The sequence below is a fragment of the Myripristis murdjan genome, chromosome 13, assembly GCF_902150065.1.
Source record: "Myripristis murdjan chromosome 13, fMyrMur1.1, whole genome shotgun sequence".
Lineage (NCBI taxonomy): Eukaryota > Metazoa > Chordata > Actinopteri > Holocentriformes > Holocentridae > Myripristis > Myripristis murdjan.
Window position 1 is genome coordinate 18,448,132 of NC_043992.1, and position 21,927 is coordinate 18,470,058.

At 41.5% G+C, this 21,927-nt stretch overlaps 1 protein-coding gene across 5 annotated transcripts in view; it reads right to left on the minus strand.

Moving 5' to 3' along the window:
* The window catches only part of fli1 (Fli-1 proto-oncogene, ETS transcription factor), a 33,409-nt gene extending 26,036 nt beyond the window's left edge, over nt 1-7,373 (minus strand). For 2 of the 5 annotated variants that reach the window (XM_030067609.1, XM_030067608.1), the window contains exons 1-2: nt 7,232-7,373; nt 4,980-5,091 (exon numbers count right to left, since the gene is read on the minus strand). In XM_030067609.1, coding sequence (XP_029923469.1) covers nt 4,980-5,045 — 66 coding nt within the window. In that variant the 5' untranslated portion in view covers nt 5,046-5,091; nt 7,232-7,373. Of the gene's footprint in view, nt 1-28; nt 330-4,979; nt 5,092-7,231 lie in introns of those variants that run through there. The other 3 variants (XM_030067611.1, XM_030067613.1, XM_030067612.1) reach the window with 3 other exon arrangements.
* Nucleotides 7,374-21,927: the final 14,554 nt, after the last annotated feature.

Consider the following 21,927-nt stretch of genomic DNA (forward strand, 5'->3'; position numbering starts at 1 on the left):
TCCTATACACCCCGTTCTCCACCCTTACCTTAATAGTTCCGTCCATTTTGCGCAATTTTCAGCGGACCCCGACAATATCCCAAACATGACACGCTCCTGAATTAATTCCAGCCCCCGGTATGTGGCGGAGAGAAAGAGACACTTTTACCGGATTGGGTTTTTTCTTTCCTCTAAATTTGGGAAGTGAAGTCACCGCGCTGTTGAGAAGGAAGCTGTGTGTCACCGAAAGCCCTGCCTTCAAAAAAGCAGGATACTGTCCCAGAGAGATAAGCAGGGAAAACAATTGAGTGTTCGCTCCGCTGTTATGTTTTTCTCCTCGGAAATATTTACAGGATGGCTGCCTGCGTTGTGCAGAACCATCGCTGTGTAGCCTGCTGTAGAATATTGTTGTGGATTTTTTTCCTCACCCAATAATATCACAGATAGGCCTACGGTCCAATGGGCTTGCTATTTGTTCAACATATGCAATATTTTGCCAAAAAATCTAACAGGATTGTCTGAAGCGCTGAGGTTTTGCTGTCGCAGGACACTCTTAGCCAGTTATGTGATTCCATGATGTTTTAGAGGGCGCACGCCTACACTGTGGACTTGCATCTGGCCATGCCTCCATCCTCCAGTGAAGCAGCATATTTTCTGTTATATTCTGTTTTAGACCGTGAAATGCATATATCAAATAAAGTTTCACTTTCAAAGTGTGCAGATGTTTTCCTCAAATGTGCTGATGATGGAGCTCTAAATCAAAAGAAGGAGAGAAACCTGAACTACCTAGGCGGGAATTGTTGCAACCTTGTCTTTTGTTATAGCTTTCCAAAGCTCTGTGAAGTTTTCCTGGGACACCATTAATAAAAACCAAGCATTCAGCTCCTAACCGCACCATGGTCTATAAGGGTCTGTTCTACACGTGTGCGTCTGCTATTCAGCACAAGACTGAATGGATGATGAAACGCAGCCTATAGCCTATCACCAAATTATACAGCACACTTGAAAAAAAGAAAGCAGGCCTAGTCTTTGGGACACAAAAACAGGGTTGATTGTTTCCATTTACACAAAAACAGATTCGCCTATATTTTTCACATTAGGCTATTATTATTATTATTATTATTATTGTCCGCATTATTATTATTATTATTATTATTTAGATTGCCTTGCCCCATTTGCCCCATGAGCAGAGAACAAACATCCCCCCAGTCCCCACCCCCACATTGGTGTTTTTTCCCCTTCTTTTTGTCTACCGTACAAAATTGCCCTCATCAATTTAAGCACAATTTTAGTGCAGATGCTAGACTTGGAGCCAGCTCTGAACATGACCAGACCAACACACTGCAAAAAATAGCCATCTTCACAGCTCTGGGTTTCACATTAAGTTTTTACGTTTTTAACTAAAGAAAAAAAAAATGACAGTGGGATCAGATAATTCCACTTTATGCCAATGCTGGCTTATTCGTTTCAGATTTTATATGAAACAAACCTCAGAATCTCGATAAAGGGTGGCAGAAACAGGGCAGATTACTCCACAAGAAACAAGAAAATTAGATTTAATTCTATATAGATCTTGAAATCAGTGGATTTACATTTCAGAGAAACAAAGTTCATTTATCTCGCGCTGTTTTCTCATTTGTCTTCAGAAAAGTTAAGAAGCAAAGGCTCAATAGTTGATTAATGGCTGGTCAGGATGGATATATTTCGGAGATTTTTTTTGCAGTGTTGGGGTTCTGCCTGGGGGAGCGGCCTCCGAGTTGCCAAACAGAGACTGCGCCGCAACGACTGACAGCAGGGCCGGCCTGTCTGCTCTCTACTTGGGGGTCTGGTGGGGCAAAGGGTCCCCCCTGGGACCACCACATCTGGATCCTGCTAGGGGTCAAGGCTTCTCCTGCCTGAGGCCAGTTTAGGCTCGTGTAATTAAGGGAGACACCTTGTTTAACTCTTCAGTGACTGGTTTGGGTGCTTTTTTCTTATTCTGCATTCCAGAGTCTGAGGTTTTCATATCCTCTCTTTATTGTCGACTGAGCAGTAATGTAGTGGCAAATAGAAGACGTGCTTTAACAATGACCTGCAGATGGTCGTCGTTACAGGGCTTCAAAACCACTATACAAATACTTTGCCCACCAGATACCTTCATATTTACCTCTGACATGGTGATATGTTACTGTGGAATTACTTCTTAAAAGATTTATGCAAGCCTAAAAAGATGGGCAAACTCCCTTTGATAACTAAGAAGGTGGGTAATCTGAATTTTGTATATTATGGAAATGCTGTGTGGTTAGGAAATACGACTGCCATTTTATAGGTTGTTAATGGACTAGGATCCTTTCCATGCATGAGAAGATGTATTTGCTATCTAATATGAGAATATTTTTCCTGAAAACTTTGCTTACATATGGGACTACAAAATCTTAACCTCTCAAAATGAAAACCTCTACAATGTCGACCAGGACAATCATGAGGCTTATTGGGAGGACTGGGAGTCCAGGGCCTACCATGAACATAATAAATACAGTGGTAACAAACATTTTGGAAGGCCAATAAACAGATGCAAGTTGGTTTACACAGCGAACCACAGAACATCTGGCTTGACGCTGGAACTAGACAGCCAGACATTTCTTCCTTGCACCACGAGCCAGTAGCTCCTCTGTCTCTCCAGTGGGGCAAAAAGCCAGAGGTGGGCGGACACTGTGCTGAGTTTGTGTTCAGCAGCCTTTCAATTGTTAGGTCCAACCTCTCTTATTTAGCCTGTTTGTGGGCCTAATACATCGGGCAACAGACTTTAAAAACTTTCCAGCCTGTAGACGTATAGGCATATATATATATATATATATATATATATATATATATATATATATATATATATATATATATATTTATTTATATATATATCAACATTAATTACTGAATCTTTAAGTCTTACTGTTTCTCAAACAAGTGAAACCCTGTCAGTGTGGAAGGATTATTTCATCTCAAGTTTTTTTCTTCTTTCTCCTTCAATGAAGGATGATTTTCTTGATTTTAATGGGTTGATTCTACCTTGGGAAACAATTACCCTTTATAAAATCAAACTTGAGATTTTTATTTGTTGAGATAATCTTTTTTTTTTTTTTTTTTTTTTTTTTTTTTCTTAATTTATTATCGTTGAACATCAGTTGGCTTCTACTGTCCGCTAGCATGCTTTGCATATGGTGACTTTAATTGATCACTCTTCAGGTTGGGATATGATGAATAGCCAAGTAGGGTTTGGGACAACTTTTTGGGCCAGTGTTATTCTAACGAAGAAATAACCAGTCCAGATCCGCCTATAAAGGTTGTTCGTCAGAGTGCAGAGTTGTAGTCAGCTCCTTCCTTTTCACAGACAGCCCAAAGACAGCCCAAGTCAAAATACTGAGGGCAAAAAGTGGAGTCTGCTGCACATATAAGCACGAACTGTCTGGCCCCTCGCTCTAGGCCATAATTAATTTGAGATTTATTTTTATTGGAGAGTTCCAGTCTCGCCTGGCCTTAACCAAACAAAACCAAATGCTAGACCGTGGATTCGCTTGAATGAAGGAGAATATTTCTTTAAAATTTGTATTGAGGCGTGCCACATTCTGACCAATATTGTGTAAAACTTGCACGCAAAAACACACGCTAGTTTTGAATCAGGGAAGGAAAAAATACAACCTCTTTCGGAGCAGAAAATGAGATCTTCCACTTGTAGTGGAGCTGTATTTTGGTTGTAATTACAAAGCAATTGAGACAGACTCTCCCGATTAAAGAGGCATTTTTTAATCTATTGGGATGCAGGCCCTGCGAAACGAAAAGGTTACCCCAAAAAGCGCCTTGTTGTTCAAGTTCCACTAACTTCTCTTTCTCCCCCATTGACCTTCCTTCTTATTTAGGCAGCAGAAAGGCCCATTTCAAAGCATATTTTCTCCTAAAACATTCCTTGCTATTCAACTCTGCCCAAACAAATCAGGAATTGTTCTTAGACCTGAAACGCCAAGTCTTTCTGCAGTGGCACAAACGCGGTGACTGTATGAAAAGGCCTCTTATGCAAAGGGGAAATAAGTCTTCAAAACATTAGCAAGTCGCCCTTGGAAAAATACCTTGATTATGAAGATATTACCAATGGCTTTGCCGTTGCACAATGGCCCATTTTAATGAAGCAAAATCCGAGCAGTCAGGCTCAGTAGATTATTATGATGGATGTGAGCAAACACCACCCAGATGCACTGACAACAAACGAGCTAGGCACACTTTGAACTTGGCATCATCTGTAAGATATCATTTCACAGGTTTGTATGCATTGAAAAAAGCAGAGTGGGTATGCTTCAGATGCAGCAAGTTGCAGGTATTCACGCTGGAATTCGGGCACCACGTGACGCGATACAGTTTTTAAACGTGAAAACCAGATGTGAGCTATTTGCTTTATTTACATTCCCCTGTGTGGTGGAGATACACACAGGGAGAGAGAGAGAGAGAGAGAGAGAGAGAGAGAGAGAGAGAGAGATGACGTCAAATATGATAATGAGCCATACATAACAGCAGCATTTTGGAATTGAGACAAATAAATAATATTTTGACACCGCAGACAGACCGCAACAGAGCCATATTTCACCAAATGACTTTACACAGAAAACAGGCATTTTGAACAGACATTGTATGGCTAAAGAAAAATAACTTACTGGCAGTCTATAGTATAAATATGCCATAAGCAAAAGGCATTGGACTTAATAGCCTATATTGTGCCAAAATGTCAGTCTTAACAAGTCATGTAATCGCCTTGTTAATAATAATAATAATAATAATAATAATAATAATAATAATAATAATATCACCAAAATAAATCAGCTTTTTAAATCTTGGAAAAAGATCGATTTTTTTTTTTTTTTTTTTTTAGTTTTTTAGTTTTATATTAGTTTTATATAAACATAACATAAACATAAACATGCTTGTCAGCCTAAGTCATAAAAAGATGAGAGGGCCCCAGTTTGACCCTCCAACATTACCTGCTCGAAGAGACGGTGGTGTCTTACCTTGACGTAAGACGACGTGTCAGGGACAGTTTGAAACATGTCTAGTTGACAGGCTGGCCCGAGGGTGCACAGAGTTGAACGGGCCCTGCGAGCATGAGAGGGACAGAAACTTAGTGAACAAAAAAAGATGCAACCACCACACACATAGTATACCTGCAAGGAGCTCTCATTAACCCATTCATAATGTGCTAGTAAAACATTATTATTATTATTATTATTGCTATATTATTAGTTACTCCTCTTCCTCCTCCTCCTCCTCCTAATAATAATGATAATAATACAATATTTATTTTAGTTTTTAATTTAGGATTATTGCTGTCATCGCTGTAGCTGTTTCCTTCTTTACCATTTAACAAGATGCTTTCATTAACAGACTACCATAGTATAAAGGTGAAATGTTTGCTAAATTATATTTTTCTGATTTTTTTTTTTTTTCCAGTAACACCCTTTCCTGTTAATGGCCTTGAATTCATCATTCTTTATGCTACATAATGTAGGTGTAGGCCTGCGCACACTGACAGGGTCCTTCAGGTTTTGTGAACTTCCATACACAGGGCACACAGGGCAACCACTTCCACCAAAGTAAAGAGGAAGGTCACGTTTGGTTCATGAGCCCAGCCTGGACACATAAAGGCTTGATTCACTCACATGTACCTTTTTATGTATTCTGGGCTGAGGTAGCTATTACAGATGGGTTGCGCTTTTATTGCCGGTCTTTATGCATTAACAATACATATAGATGAAAATTACACCACTAAACTACTAGTAACATGGATGAATTACTCCAAGTCGCCCAATAGGAGCAGGGCAGCGAGCAGAGGGCCCCATCCCAACCCCCATCACGTTTTCCCCTTAAGCTTACCACATATTGAAGCACTTTTCGCTTTAATAAGTGCAGCTTACAAAGTCTAGGGTGAAAGGGCACTTCGAGGACGGTGTCTTTAGCCTTTCCCTCCATGTGCAATTATTAAGAAGGCAACGGGCATGGCATTCCAAATGATATTAGGATGTTAAACAAAATTTGATATTGGAATCTAAAGAAAATTAACACAGGTTATACACAGGCAGGATGCAGCTTTTGTTGAAATTATTTCAACCAAGGGCCACTCTTCTGCGTCCTGGTCAGGATATAGTTCTGCCCTGTCTGGACAAAAGGTGTAATGGTATAACGTTTTAGGCTGTGTTATCAGTGTAGGCTACATTTTGAGATGTGACGGGAGTTATTAGGGGTAGATATTAAGATATCCCATGCTGTCTGTGGTGCTGGATTTTTGGCAAATTCATCAGAGCAGAAACCTGAAATCAAACAATCAAAAACATCCAGGGCGCCTCATACACGCAATCAGTGGTTTAATTGGCCCTCAATTTCTTTCTCTCTTATTTTGCAGCGCCATTTCATGTTTCTGCTGAAGTGTTGTGCGCACTGAATTCCTTCCTCACCACCTCGCTCCACGATAAATTACCCAAAGAAGGGGGGCTTATATATGAACGTGGCATGGTTTAAATACTTGTAGGGGACCACTGTTTTTTTTTTTTTTTTTTTTTTTTTTTTTTGTCTTCTCAGCTCCTGCAGGCAAACGTTGGGCTCGCCTCATAAAGTTTCCCAAATGCATCCAATTTCTAAGCGGTAAAAGAGCATAGGATTCCGCATCTGCAGCCAATTAGGCTGAGGAGGACTGGTGAAAAACGGCGTGGACCTTCCTCCTAGACAGCCCCGTGGGCCGGGACCCCTCTAGTGTTACATTTTAAGCATCTTACCTTGCTGTTATCCATCATAAACGAGAGCCAACTGATTTCTGCTAATATGCATTGCATTTTTTTTTTTCTTAGCACTAGACTACTTCCCCTAAAGCAAGGTTGCAAAGTGAGCAGGCAAAACTTGAACATTTTCGAGTGCAACATGCTGTTTAAATAAACAAAGTGGTAAAACTTGACGAAATAAGCTGGTGCAATAAAGACACAAAGATTGATAAAACACAGGCTGTAATGTCGTTGTGCTGCAGCAGGCATTCCCAAACGTCCACACTTGCAAGATCGACAGAGATGGGATCCGGTGCTTTTTATTATGAGGCTGAGTATCACTGACCGACAATAAAAACAAAGTGAAATGATTTATTATTCTCATGCATGGAAATCATCACTATCGTCTATTGCAGAGTTTGCCCGAGTAAGACATGACAAGGCTAAACGCGAATCTGTTTTTGTTATTTTTTTTTCTCACTCACCTGTCGTTATTGTGTCGGTCGTTTGTTCTTTCGATTGAATTATTCCTTCCCTCCAAATTAAAAATAATTAGTCCCGTCTAAGCAAAGTCGTTTCCAATGATGATGACAGTGAGTTATTTTGAAAGGGGCGAAAAGGAGCGACGGGTGTATGAATGGAAATGTTACTGAGATGGGAAAAGCCACGACCAATGAGCAGCAAGAGAAAACCTCCCCTTGCCGTGTGAGGCCATTGAACCATGAAATAAGGGAAAAGCAGAAAGAGAAAGAGCGTCATAAATCTGCTTTAAAGTCCTTAGCGAAGGAAAAACCTTAGATAAAAAGAATTTGAATGTTTTCGAGCCTGTTCCAGTATTAATTAATAGCATATTAATCATTATTCAGAAACACACAACACCAGCGAAATTATAAATTACTTAACACAAATGATATAGTGGTGCAATAAATGAATAGGTGACTTAAATATCGAAATATCAAACTACTAGAAACACCATAAACAAATAAATGAGGCTATATTTTCCACTATGTATTAGGCTTGCTTAGATTTTTTCACAGAACTCAAGCCATAACTAACTTTTTATACCCGCACCAGTCTGATACTGCGCTGTTCCTCATTATGCAGGCTATTTTTTAACTTGTTGGAAACCTTTTCGACAGAGTAAACTTCATTCTGCAGATAAAATGGAATGGGTAAAGTTGGGTTAACCCTCCTCTATATCCCCGTTTAACCCCTAGGCTCCACCATGCAAGACACCTGCTCATTTTACGACCTAAAAGACAGAGTTTATTTCAAACGAGTAACTCAGGGCGCACTTGAGAGACATCAAACAGATACATTTAAGAAACATTTAAACGAGGGTGAAAATGAGAAAAGTCATTTTATGTTGATTATTACACCCTAATTGCAAACCCTTTTGATTAGGGGAAAATTCCACTTAAAAGTGTAAACAATTATCCTTTTAAACAACGAATAGCTGCAAATATCATTTCTTGGATTAAAAAAAAAAAAAAATAGTGTTGTGTGATTACAACATCTATCAAAGAGTTCTGGGTGATTTCGGGGTTTACAAGTTGATCCCATCCGTTAATGACAGCCCTGTCTTTCCTGCTCAGTTGACCCCGCTCACTTCACTAACTTCATTTCCTTCACGCTGCCCTCATCCTCGACCAGCAGTCCCCCAAAGGATGTGGGGCAATTCACGGTGAGGAGAGCCGACCAGCCATGGCGTTTTATAGCCTCATCAAGGTCGCTCTTTTTCACGCAGAGCAACCAAAGTGAAGCAAGAGAAGTCGTCCATAGCCTCTTTTGCAACAGATATTAGACAACCCCCAAAACCAGTGACCAGTTATCTGTTGCTCAGCTGTAGGCCAACAACAGCTCCACACACACAGGCTCGTACACTGAAAAAGAAGAAGAAGAAGAAGAAGAAGAATAAAAACAATCTTATACAGTCAATTTGTCTCAGTCATACTTTTTCCAATTAGTGATCAATTCTGCTAATCACTGAACTTGCCTTTAACAGAATTTCACTTATTTCTAACGAACAAGCGTCAATAGCGAACAGAAAAAGGCAGATCACTCCACTGACAAAACACTTCATCGGAAAACAAGCTTTTTAACGTTGAGGAACAACTTTAAATACCTCAACTCACTTTAGGAAAGAAAGCACTTGTTTACAAACCGATTCTGAGACTCAACAGCGCAATAACTTTGACAAGGTGGGTATCTTTTACAGTGCAAAGGTCATCTGGTAAAAGGCTCGGCTTTCATCACTTGCTAGACGTTATGTTTGTTACACCGTTTCCTAATGCAATGATTAAGAACAACAACATTGATAATGGTGTTCCCAGCGCGAAACAATGGACGGAAATCCCAACATCCGTTTTACTGAAAAATGGCATTCATGCGCCTGCTGTGTTGCCTTCCTCAGGATACTGTAGAAGAAGTTTTCTAACACATTTGAGCAGCAGCTATTATATTCTCACAGAAAAAAGTATGCTCATCCAATAAGGAATGCTATACTAAACAACGGTGTGAGACTGCTGTGTGTTCGCGAGTTATAATAATAATGATAACAATAATAATAACAATAATAATAATAATAATAATAATAACAACAATAATAATAATGATAATAATATTGCACAACGTGTTTCAGTATTCCAGGTTCAGTCAGGCAGCCTCCTACTGGGACAAGAGGAAAAGCAGACAGTACGGTCCCTGTTTGGTCCATAATGTTCTTAATAGGAACCCAGTTAAGTTGTAAGATCCTTAGTTTGTCTCTTCGAGAACTTTCCTTCATGTGTGCCATCAGCACTGAGGGCACCTCTTATAAATTTAAATCAATGTTTTTAGCATGACAAAAAGTCCAGCAAGAGTCAAAGAGCCGTTATGAACCCTTAATATATGTTTAGTGAAAATAAATCCTAAATAAGGTATGGAGACATGCGTTTTTGGAAGACTTTCCATTGTTCCTGGACATCTGAGACCTAAGTCAGATAATATCAACAGTTGATTATTAACATTTGGTTAAAATTTGCATAGTGACAGGCTCTCCAGATGGATCATGTTCAGGTAACTGTGTCAGGGCAAGATAAGCTGATGATATATAGGCAAATTCGGGGCAACATGACTGAGAGGGCAAAGGGGGTAATGGGCAGTGTAACTGTTTTCAGAAAGTATTTTCAGCAGAACATTTTGCCCAAACTTGATCCTAAAATGTGCCACCATATACCATGTTAGTATAAGAAAAGTTGGCATTAACAGAAACATTCAGAATTAACTGTAAAGTAATTTATTGTGACTGTCTAAACTTTCTGGCACTCATCACATTGTCTGATGTGGCAAAAACTCCTCACTTGGGTTCTGAGGTGACAAAACAGAAAGAGTATATTTGCAAATGTTTCTTCTGTCTTCTTCAAGTCCTCTGTCTGGTTGTTTCATCAGATCTTGCACCATCCAATACTTCTTGTTTTTTTGTTGTTTTTTTTCCTTCACTTTCCCGTTTTTATTGATATTACAGCCTGAATGTGATTGTGTAGTAATGTCTGCTTTTTGTGGAGGAACTGCTTTGCTTGCCACTCTCATAAGCTGCTGTATCTTAACTATTGCTGTGATTATTTGTCATGTATATATTTTAACATAATCTTCAAACAGAACATCCCCATGTGGGGTAATGAGCAGACTCAACCCCACTCTGCGGTAAGACCAAACAGTCTGCCATCAACAGTTTCCCATATACAGTCCGCTGCCAGTCTCTCTTCACTGGTATGTTAACATTTCAGAGCTCCCCGCCATCTCTTGGGATTCCACCAAAAACTCTTGTATTTGGGATGATGTGGGCAACCTACAGACATCTGTGATTACATCGACTACAGTAAATGAAGCTCCTTACTCTGAACTGTAATGAGTTATTTATTTAGTTGAAGGGGCTACCGAGAGAGAGATGATCTGGAGATGGAGATCGGTTCCATTCCAGCTCTTTTTCTGCTCCTCAGGGAGAGAGAAAATGGCAGTGTGGCACCAGGGAAGGCAGGGCAGCATGTCAAATCTTTTCACGCAAACCCTGGGCCATGCAAGGCCAGATGTGAAACTCTACGGATCCACAAAACCCTTTTTATTAAAAAAACAGAAAATTGGGATGTCCTCTCACCTTGATCTAAAGAAAACTTTTTTTATATTGAGTGATGAAAAGGTTAAAAGGAGAAAGAGAAAGGGAGACAGGAGAAATGTTTGTAGTGGGATTTGTTGCTTATAGGGAGGTCTTAGCCATCATTCCATCTCTGAACACTGTTTTCATGGTAAAGTGAGCTGGGAAGGTGGAAAGGGCGTTGGTCTTACCCCCTCAGCTTATCAAGACACAGCAGCAGTGCAACGTGGAGTCTGGAAACACAAAATCACCAACATAAACACCTATGTTGCTTGTCCATTGAAAATAGCCCACACAGAGTGCAGACAGCAGCCCGCTCGTGTGTTGTGATAATTAGCAAGGGGAAGTATTAAATTAAAGCAAGGCAGTCATTTTATGAGGAAACCATTTATGAAGGTAATAGCATCCCTATAAATTAACGACCTCCCAATGCCTCCCGATGTGTTGCCACTCATCAGGTCTAGCCTATACCACAGATACGTCCACTATATGACCTCATCCATTCAGTCCTGGTATTCTGGCCCTGGGGGTTTTGCTCAGATGAGATCTTGGGAGGGAGAGGAGAGGAGAGTGGATGTTTGGTGAACGACATGTGGTGTCGAGACAAAATGCATGCTCTCATTACACCCAATATGTTCTGGTATGCACTTAATCAAGAGCACTGTGTGTGTCTGTGTGTGTGCATTTTAGTTGTGTTCATGTGCATGTGCATGCATTCCTGTTTATGCTGTTTGCATCTATATATGTGTCCGTATAAAGAGTTTCTGCAAATCCGCAAAACACTGAATTTCTCTTTTCCGAGGGCACATAAGTTGATTCCCCAAGCCGCTCTCCCTCACTCCGACAGCCTGAGAAGCTGAACATGGTACTTATCCCGTGTCAATTCAGTTGTAAAGTGGGGACACACCCTACCACTGTTCCAGACTGTGCTTGAAAACCCAAGGTGCTCACTTACACGTTAAATCAACCTTGGATGCCAGGGGAAGAGTCATCCCTGCATGAACAACATGAGGATGAAATAAAGCTTCTGAAATTGACTACTCCTGTGGAAAAAAACAAGCAGGGCGAGCAATAGCAGGAGGAAAGCGGTGCCATTTAGAAAGCCTAAATCATCCCCTGAACTATAAATCCACTGACCGCTCATCATTCAGCAGCATTTTAAAAAGCCCTTAAAGAAAAACACTGGGTGAAATGAATATGCTGTCACCTCTCATTTGGGTCTGGCCTGCTGGCTCAATAAGAAAAGTGTTGTTCCCTGGAAGGCTGCGAACCCAGGCTGAGCTCTCAGGTTTAGGGTTTACCCCTGTCCCGCATTCTCAAGGCTTTTACTTTGAGGCCCGCGTCTCCCTTTCCTCCCCCATGTCCCCCCAGACATGTCTGACAGGCTGAACTCGATGTGGGCTGCTCACCAGACTACAAAAATCATTCATCTGTGCCTTCAGACGGTCAAATCTGGATCTAATAAAGGGAGCTTGCCTATTGATCCTATTCATAGGAAAGGTATTGTCAAGTCTCACCACTGGAGGGCTCTCTGGCCCAAGCTAGAGGTATAGCTCATTAAGGACTGTGGTACCCTTTCAAACAAAGAACACATATAATGGGATGTTGTTGTTGGATGAGTGCACATTCATGTGTTTTAGTTCAGGTGATTCAGAATTATTGTGCAATCGAGGTGTGGAAAACTGTTTTTTTTTTTTTTTTTTCATTGCCACCATACTTTTGGAGCCGTTCCCCATACTTTCAATCATACATTAAATTGTCCAGAAAAGATGTGAGGAATTCACCTCAAGAACATCTGAAGAAAAATACGATGTCCAACCCTAAGACGGTCCTACTGTGGCCCTTATCATCTGTGAGAAAAGATGTCTGTTTCCTATTCTAAACTGTTTGAAGCTCACACACAAACAGGCCTTGTGGGGTTATTGAGTCAAAAGACAACAATGGCACCCCCTCCCTCGCCTGTGGCACAAACAAACGTGTGAAACAGGAAGCATATGCTGCCACGCACTGATACAGAGCCAGACAGATGACAGGGCAGGGCATTGTTTTTGTTGTTTTTATTTATTTATTTATTCCCCCCCCCCAAAAAAAAAACACATGGGTGAAGTGGGCCGCAACAAACACAAGAAACATACTTACAGAGGACACAGCTTGGAAGGCTCTGAGAAAGAAAGAAGGAGAGAAGGAGACCAAGAGAAAGACTCGGGAAGAGAGAGAGAGAGAGGGAAAGAGAGCGAGTCACAGTCACTTTTAGGGTTGTGTTTATGTGCGGGTGAGGGCACTACCCCAAACGCCTGGGCAAAACCGCAGCATTCCACAGCGGGTCTTAAAGAGACAGAGCAACGCTGTCATCATGGGTATTTGGGGAGTAAAGTGTTAACATATGGTGAGGTCTATTTAAGACTGTTGGCGAGACTCACAGAAGCCAGTAGGTGGCCGTGCAACTTCTCTGATTGCATTTTGACATAAGACAGTGCTTGGCTGATATAGTATCATGTCAGATAGTGTATTTGAAAAGGCATGTTTGGAGGATTTTTTTTTGTTTGTTTTGAACTTCTAAAAGTGACACAAACTGATAAAATGTCCAAATAAAACTGAACTTCGCACATATGGGAATTAAATGTTTATTCAAAGCCAATCAGGCACTTAGTCTCTGGTCTGTGTCATGCTATTTGTATAAATGACAGAGGATGCACTGTGCCCGCAGTACAGAGATCCGGTGATAGAGGGCACAGTTGAGCCATGTAACAAAAGCAATGTGCAACAAATTTCACAGTGTGTCATGTCAGGCATGTCTTTGAAACCTTTCTCTGTAACCTACAAAAACTCAAAATCTGGGGTGCATGAATGATACAGCAAAGCTTGTATGGATACGATACGATACGATACGATACGATACAACTTTATTGTCAGTAATACTGAAATTGGTTGTACGACACAGCACCTGTATGCAGACATAATCACATAAAACAACAGAGAGCAACATAGAGCACAAAAAAAGTGCCAAGCACATGCAGCACATATAGCAGACAGAAAACAACATAGAGCACAAAAAAGTGCCGAGCACATGCAGCACATATAGCAGACAGAAAACAACATAGAGCACAAAAAAGTGCCAAGCACAAGCAGCACATAGAGCAGACACACATGTACTGTACATACAATTCATAACAGACACATACAAGACAGAGGCAAAGTCTCTTCTGTGAAACTCAAATGTAAGCATCAGTATTACTATAACTTTTGCCACAATTAGTATTTTGTAATTTGACAGCTTTTACCATGTCATTTCACAATACTGGGGAATCGCAGGTTCATGAACTGGCATTTACTTTGATAAATATGCATCACAACTGAATTAATGAGTAATCTACAATCATGAGCTCACAGTCATGAAGGCCACAAAGACCAGAGCTGGATTTCAAAATCTAGTAGTAAAACTAAAATTTCATCACTGACATGACGACATTTTATGATATGACATGGGTTCAGACCATTGTGGTTAGGGGGCACATTTGCATAAGAAAGTGCCATTCTTTGTTGTTTTTATGATGCTTACTTCATCATAAAAAACAGAGTCCATGGGCTGAGTGATACTATAGCTTGGTAGTGCACAACACACTGATGTGCACAGACAAGACAGTGGGTTAGCAGTGTGAATGATGAGCAGGGGCGCTGTATATGGGGGAACAGTTAGGACAATTCCAAGGGCCCTTGCCTGACAGGGGCCCCAAAAAATAGGTAAAAACTAATATAAAATTATTAAACCATCATCGAGTAAACATATATATATATATATATATATATATATATATATATATATATATTGGTTTTTTTTGTTTTTTTCATGGGGCCCAAAATTCCTAGCAGCGCCCCTGATGATGAGAGACCCAGATTGTATGCAGATGAAGATAAAAACACACACACTGACACCACAACTGATAACACAGCTAGGGAGAGAGAAGGAGAACAAGTAAATGAGAAAATGAGAGAGTTGAGAAGGTGTGAGGATGGGAGGTGAGAGTGGAGAGGGGGTGAGAAGGGGGTGGGTGGTGAGATGGGTTGCAGACAGGGTACAGAGCAAGTGAGTGCGTGAGTGTGTGTGTGTCTGTGTATGTGTGTCTGTGTGTGTGTTTGGGGCATGAAGATGGTGATTTTAAAAGCGAAAGAGAAGCCAAAGAGATGAAATGAACATTAGAGGGAAAAAATATAGGAAGAAAGGAAAGGGGGTGGGTGCACAGAAAAAGTTCATGCCGCTTCCTCATGGAAAATCATAGCAACAAGATGGACTTCACATCCTTAAAACATCAATTGTGCTCTAAAAATAACTTTCTCTGCACAGTAACATGTGGGAGTGGAGGTAAGGGTGGGTGGGTAGGGGTGAAAATGGGAAAAGGGGGGCCAGAGGAGTGAGGGGGTGGCGTGGGAGTGAAGGGGTGGTAGATATGGAAAGAGGAGCAAAGACCGAGAATGAAAAATTGGAGAGACACAGAGAAACACAGCCCTGATGGGATAAGTCTGAGATTGTGGGAGCATGTGAGATGTGGGGAAACAAGCGTCATCAAGATCCCAAAACTCAGCAATCCCCTGGTGAATTATGGCACTTTATGATTAACATTTTGCTTATCCTTTGTGGTGGATGCAAGAGTAAGATCAGGGATTCTGAAAGCAAAAACAGAAGTAGTTAATCACTCTCTGTGGCCATGTCCACACAAATTATGTTTTTCCATAGGCAGTGTTGGTCGCACTGAGTCTAATGTGTTGCGCTGATCTGCATTTCCATTACCATTTTAAGAATCGAGTTCTACTGCACTGTGCCTGAGATGGACCATCTCTGGAGTAGGGCCAAAGCCCGACCTCTTACACTAATATTGTTCATGAATTTTGAGTTGGTCTTTTTTTTTGTTTGTTTGTTTTTTTGTTTTGTTTTGTTTTGTTTATGTAAGGCGCTGGTAGAGAATGCAGGAAAAACTAGTCAACATGCCCATAGCTGACCGGCAGGGCTTTGCCATTAGTTAGACACACCTTCAAGCAGTCCTGTTGTAATGGAAATGCAAATCCCAGCCACGTTGGGTTGACATGCAGAGTCAAATGCAGTAGAGCCAGGTTAGCACTGTGTATGGAAAACAGGCAAAAGTAGGGTAAATTTGAAAACACCATTTTGGTGTTCCAGCCATGATAGACCACACTAGTATTTTCAGACCATTTTCCAAAAGACTACCATGCTCACTGAGAGTGTCATATCAAGCATGTGCTGGCCTTCACCCATAGCCTACGCATTTGATACTAGACTATGGCCAAAACCTAGATCACATGACAATCATACATCACTGTTTTTTTTTTTTTTTTTTTTTTTTTTTTTTTAAAAACTCAGTTTACCACCTTCAAAACACAACCCCAGACCAGCATTTTCAAATTCACAGATTAAAGAGTGTTCTTAAAAAGGTCTGAATTCACAGGAGGAAAACACAAGCTTGATGTGGACAGAAGGCCAAAACAGTAAAAAAAGAGATGGCTCTTCAAATTTACCCATCGTAGAGTGGGCATGGCCTATGTTCTGTGTATGCTACACATCTTTTTAGCACAAATTTAGTGGAACTAAGGTCAAGTCAAATAGAGAGGTTTGCAGACCTGGGATTAACAGCAGTGCTCTGTTTGGAAACTTGTGAAACCTAGCCAGGATCTGCTTACAAGGACACAATGACAGTGATGGACTGACCTGGTCAAATAATTCCTTATATTTGTGCTATGATTGTTTGGGTTTGCTTCAGTCATTGCAGCATAGGCTTTCTACCTATCCTAGAAAACAATCAGTTGATGTGAAAATACTAAATAAGTTTTTAAATACTTTTCCACCTGGGTGTGCTGATAAGATGAGCAGAGGTGGAGGTAGGGCATGCTTGGGTGATGCATTGAAAAAGACAGGAGAAGAAAGCAGACCTTAGACACAAGACAGACTCTAGTGAGAAGCAGCCACTGACAAGCAGCCCCTTCTTCCCTCTCATCACCCTATCACTGATAAGCCCTCCACTGCAGCCTGAGCCTCACATCACAGCCCGGATGAGGTGAATGAAGCCGACAGCTCTACTAGTGGCACTGGTGTCGTTATCGGTGTGAACACAAAAGGGACGTAGTGGAACTAATGATACCTCGTGCCTGGAGGAATACCCAGGTCAGCTGTCAGGGTCAAAGAATCAACCCAGGTGAGTCGACTTCATGAAGCAAGCACCCCTGGTTATGATCAAGGTTGACAGCTGGTTCAAACACTGCTGCACTGGGTGTTAATTTCAGTGTTTAACCCCGGCTGCGTTGTTGTCTGTCCTATTCAACACAGAAAGTGGACACATCCCACATCTAGTATTCTCATCACCCTTCATAGGATGGATCACAATCAGTCTAGAGCAACATATCCGCCTAAGAGAGGAAAGATGTTGTCATCATCTTAAAGTTTTCAGACAGGACAGCCATTCCAGCTCTCTTCTGTGTTTACAAAGAGAATACGAGGTAAACAGTTGACAGGAATCACAAGACTTGGGGAGATCTGACTGTAGTTCAGAAGTCGGGTCTGTGAATTAAAGCTCGTGATAATTTCTAATTATTCCCACCCACGTGATTCAATGAGCATTACATTTTAGTCTGATGAATAAAAAATGAGAAGCACACATCGGCCTAAACGTCTGCCCCCGAGTTCATAAATATTAACGAGAATACGAGTTGACTGAGGTAACTCATTATAATACCGTCCAGACCAAGTAGACGTGGCTCATGTCCCAAGTTGGCAGGCTTGAGTCAGAAATCTAGCCCCTCATCATGTAAGTTTCTTCTTTTTTTTTTTCCTTGGTGCTCCAAACACTTTTTTCTAACATGTTCCCTCTGTCCCTCTCTCTCTCTCTCTCTCTTTCCCTCCCCATCTGTCTCACACTGATTACTCTCTCTCTCTCTCTCTCTCTCTCTCTCTCTCTCTGTCTGTCTCTCTGTGCCTTCTGGGCCTGCCTCTCCACCTCTCTTTCTCGCCAGCCTTCTCTCACTTCTCTAATGAGAGTGTGTGTTACACAGGCATTGAGCAAACCTCCTCTTCTAATTACATGCCAAGCATCTCATTCTGGGACGCTAATGAAGAGGAATAGTGAGCTGGAGACGCCACTGGTGTGGGTGGGGTGGTGGGGGGTGCTGGCCGGCCATAGGGTGGAGTGTGTGTGTGTGTCTATGTGTATGTAAGTGTGTGTATGTGTGTGTGTGTGGAGGGGGGTGCTGGTGTTTATTTTGGCGCCAGGCCAGCAGCTTATCAACCAGGGCATGCTGGACTAAACATCTCCTGCTTTCCCTCCCATCCAAGCCTCTTTTTTTCTTTCATCTCCCATCTTTCCATACAAAAAATAAAAGTGGTAGAGCTAATAGTTTGTCATGCAACTTTACCTTTACAGACACACAAGGAAGTAAAAAGTTTGAGGATCATGTTTCAAGTAAAAACAATGCATTTGGGCACTTATGGGAGTTTGTGATTTCTGGTGTAGATAATATAGCTGAAAACATGAATTTTTAAATGACAAATTCATGAATTGTCACTGTTCATTCAGTTGTTACAGTAGTCAAAGTGTCTTCTTCTTCTTCTTCTTCTTCTTCTTCTTCTTCTTCTTCTTCTTCTTCTACTTCTTCTTCTTCATAAGAGGTAATTGAATACCGTCAGTTGGTCAGTCATGGGCCTGCCAATAATTCAGCACAAGATTTGGAAAAGAAACAAAAACGGCTCTTATTCACTCATTCCTAGGTCAGTGCGTTCTTAGAGCGCACTTTAGATTGAACCTAATAGACATTGAACCACACACTGAGGAGACCAAAGAGAATAGGGATAGAAAGACCTAGGCAGAAATCCAAAGACACAGCATGTGACTTGGAGGAACTCGTTCTGTCAAGAGGCACACTTGAACAGAAGATCGCTGTCCCGTACCATCCCTCGTGAAATGCTTGAGAAACACAAACCATCTGGAGGCTACAGTGCGCACTCTCGACCCATCAAATATTGAGGATGTTTGTCTGATTTACAGGGTCTGTTTAGGACTGTTTGGACAACTTGGCTGAGGGATTGGTGCTTTAATTAAAGATAATATCAAGGGCTAATATTGCCCCCAAGACCTTTGCCTCACAGTCAACAGTGCAACAAAGTCACAGCTCTTTGGGCGAGCGTGAAGAGTTTTTAACCGCAAGCACTTCTGAATGAACCCAGTCAGGCTTAGTACAACAGGCACCTCCATGCCTCTCCAATTCACTGAGGTTATAACTCCATATTTCCTCAATTTCTTTCTCCCGATGCCAATAGCAACCCAAGCTATCTCAGGCCCAGCGTGGTGATGGCATATTGATACTGTCATAAAATATTACATCCTCACTTTATTCATTAGAAGTAGGCTTTAATCTAAAAATAACACGGGCAGGGAATAAAACGGGTTTTTCAGCAGCAGAAACATTAGGCCCGTACCTCTACTCTCGCTGAGCAGCACGGCTCGGAAACACTGAGGCCCAAAATAGATGTTCTCCTCATAAAGGGCTCCTTCTTTGTAGTCGGCATACAGCAACAACATCTGCAGGGCAGTTTCTTTGGGGGGAACAGATTCGGGCAGGCTATCAAAGACAGAGGCGATCTCCTGTGAGAAGGGGTGGGCGGAGGACTTCCATATTCTCCTCTCTGTCTTTTTCTTTTTTTTTTTCTAAACTCCCTTGCTCTCTCCGTCTCTCTTGCTTCCAAAATTCTGTAGCAATCAGGATGATGCTAATAAAAGACCATTAATATCACCTGTCAGCGCTATCTTTGGAAGACCCAAAATGAGAAAATGAGTCAAAAGGATTCACAGTCTGGAGCTGCTCACCAAGCCACAGAGTACCGCTGGAGGACAGACGGGATGGGGGCTGGTGCATGGAGATGACAGGACCTTTATTGTTAGTGTCCCAAGATAAACACAACACAAGGCGCATGAAATGGTCACATTTTCTTCATGTGTTACTGATGTTTCATGTCTGAGAGTGTGGAAATGATTTATGGTAATGTCTTAGTTCATTGTCTCAAATCCTGACTTGCCCATTAAAGTCAGGTGCAAAGCAAACTAAAGCCTCAGATTTCTTTTTCAGGGATATTTTTCTCAAAGATGTTTTAATTACAATATTTGGTTTTGAATTCAGCACCATCCATGTTTGGCTAAATATGATTTTGTCAGATCTGAGCAGGTGGTATGGATTGGAATATGACCTCTGCATGACTCCAGATATCTTTCAAGGTACGTTAGGAACCTGTCATGAAAACTTTGATTCGGGGTATAGGTTATCCCTTCAGGATGTTAAAGGCCTGGTTGTTTGAATTGAGGAATGTGGCAGTAAACAGTGCTGACTACCTAAACTCCTGTTCAAGTATCAGTTGTTCAATTAATATTCAAAGATTGAGTGAGCCTATAGGAAGTTAATTCAGAGTTTATTATGGTGCAATAACATTTGATGCAGTAAAAGTAAAGACTGTTTAAACTCAACTGGCACACACATGGAAACTACGTATTCTGTCAGGCAGTCAATCCAGCTATGAGAACCATGTAGACTGAACCATCAAATTATGTGCTTATTCCATGCCAGTTGAGACTTATCAGCCCTTCTTAAACCCTTGCAGTTTCACACAGTGCACCTTTAAGATGTTCAGCTAAGATGGTGATGAAGGCTGTAAACCCCTGCAGGTCTTTTGAGTGATGGGGTTTACTGGTGGTGATGGCAAGGCGTTCACTATCTGTTTAATGTAAACCATGAGCACAGTCAAGACTTAAACAGAGACTCTGAACGGAAAAAAGGTGGCACCGTGATGGGGAGGTGAAAGGCATTGGGCAACGCGATGATAGTGGCTTCACGTGGAGCAGAAGTGTATCGAGGCCTTCGCCTTTGAACTGGCAAGCGAGCTAATTGAAACAACATTGTGGGGGCATTGGCTAAAGATCTGGATCACATTCATCCTCGCTTTATTCAATTTCGTCTCATCGCAGGGGCGCGTCCTGTGCTTTTCCCTCCACCTGGCAATAAGTCATACCCTCGCCTTTTGCCCTCGACGTGTTGCCCATCTGTGTCCCCTGGGGGCCAGAGCTGCTGGAGGCCCACAAAACTCAAGAGGGATTCAGACAAGGTCTTGAGAAAATGCAGGCTGCCTGCCATTGAGCCTTTCATGGTACTTCTTCACGCCTCTCACCTTGGACTTGAACCTCCCATACATACACACACACACTCACAGACACCTCCTTACCCACAGTCCCAGGAAGATTTACTGTTAAGAGCAGTGGCTGTCAGGGGAGCTGAACCGTGCACTTTCTAATTCAAACAAATGCTGCACCAGGGTCATGGAATTATCATGGAGCCACAAGGTGTTTCAGATGACTTGCAAGTGTTGAGTGTTCAGCTGATAGAGTGAGAGAGATAGAGAGTGTGAGAGAGACTGAGGAGGAGAAAAAAAAAGAGGCAGCAGTTCTCTCTCTACGTTGCCAGTGAGCAATCCGGTGGAAAGCCTGTGGATCTGGCAGGGTGTAAATAAATAAACAAATAAAGCGATAAATAAGCAAGTTGACAGATAAATCCCACATACTCCTACCTGGATATCGCTACCCACAATCAGACCAGGTGTTTGTAGATCTTATGTTGAATTGGGTGAATCCTCTTCTCATTTCCCACAAGAGTGGTCAACGTTTCTGTCAGGGCCTTAATCAGCATCACACATGTGTGGCCTGTTGGGGTGGGGGGTTGCAGGGTGAAGTGAAGGGTAATATGATAGTCGATGATGTACAATAAATAAATATTCAAAAAGCAAATGTTTCTTTGGGGTATCCCAGCTGGAAGACAACTTGTTCTGACAACAGCATTACTTTTAATAGTTTGTTTAGCCTATTTAAGCACCAGATTTCAGAAGCTTGTCATGCAGGAATATATAATACATGCCAGGACATTATTTGTGCAAAGTCACTTCAGAATATCGCTATATGGAATACTTACCTGACAACTCCAAACAGCAAACCCAGATCATTAAAAGGATGC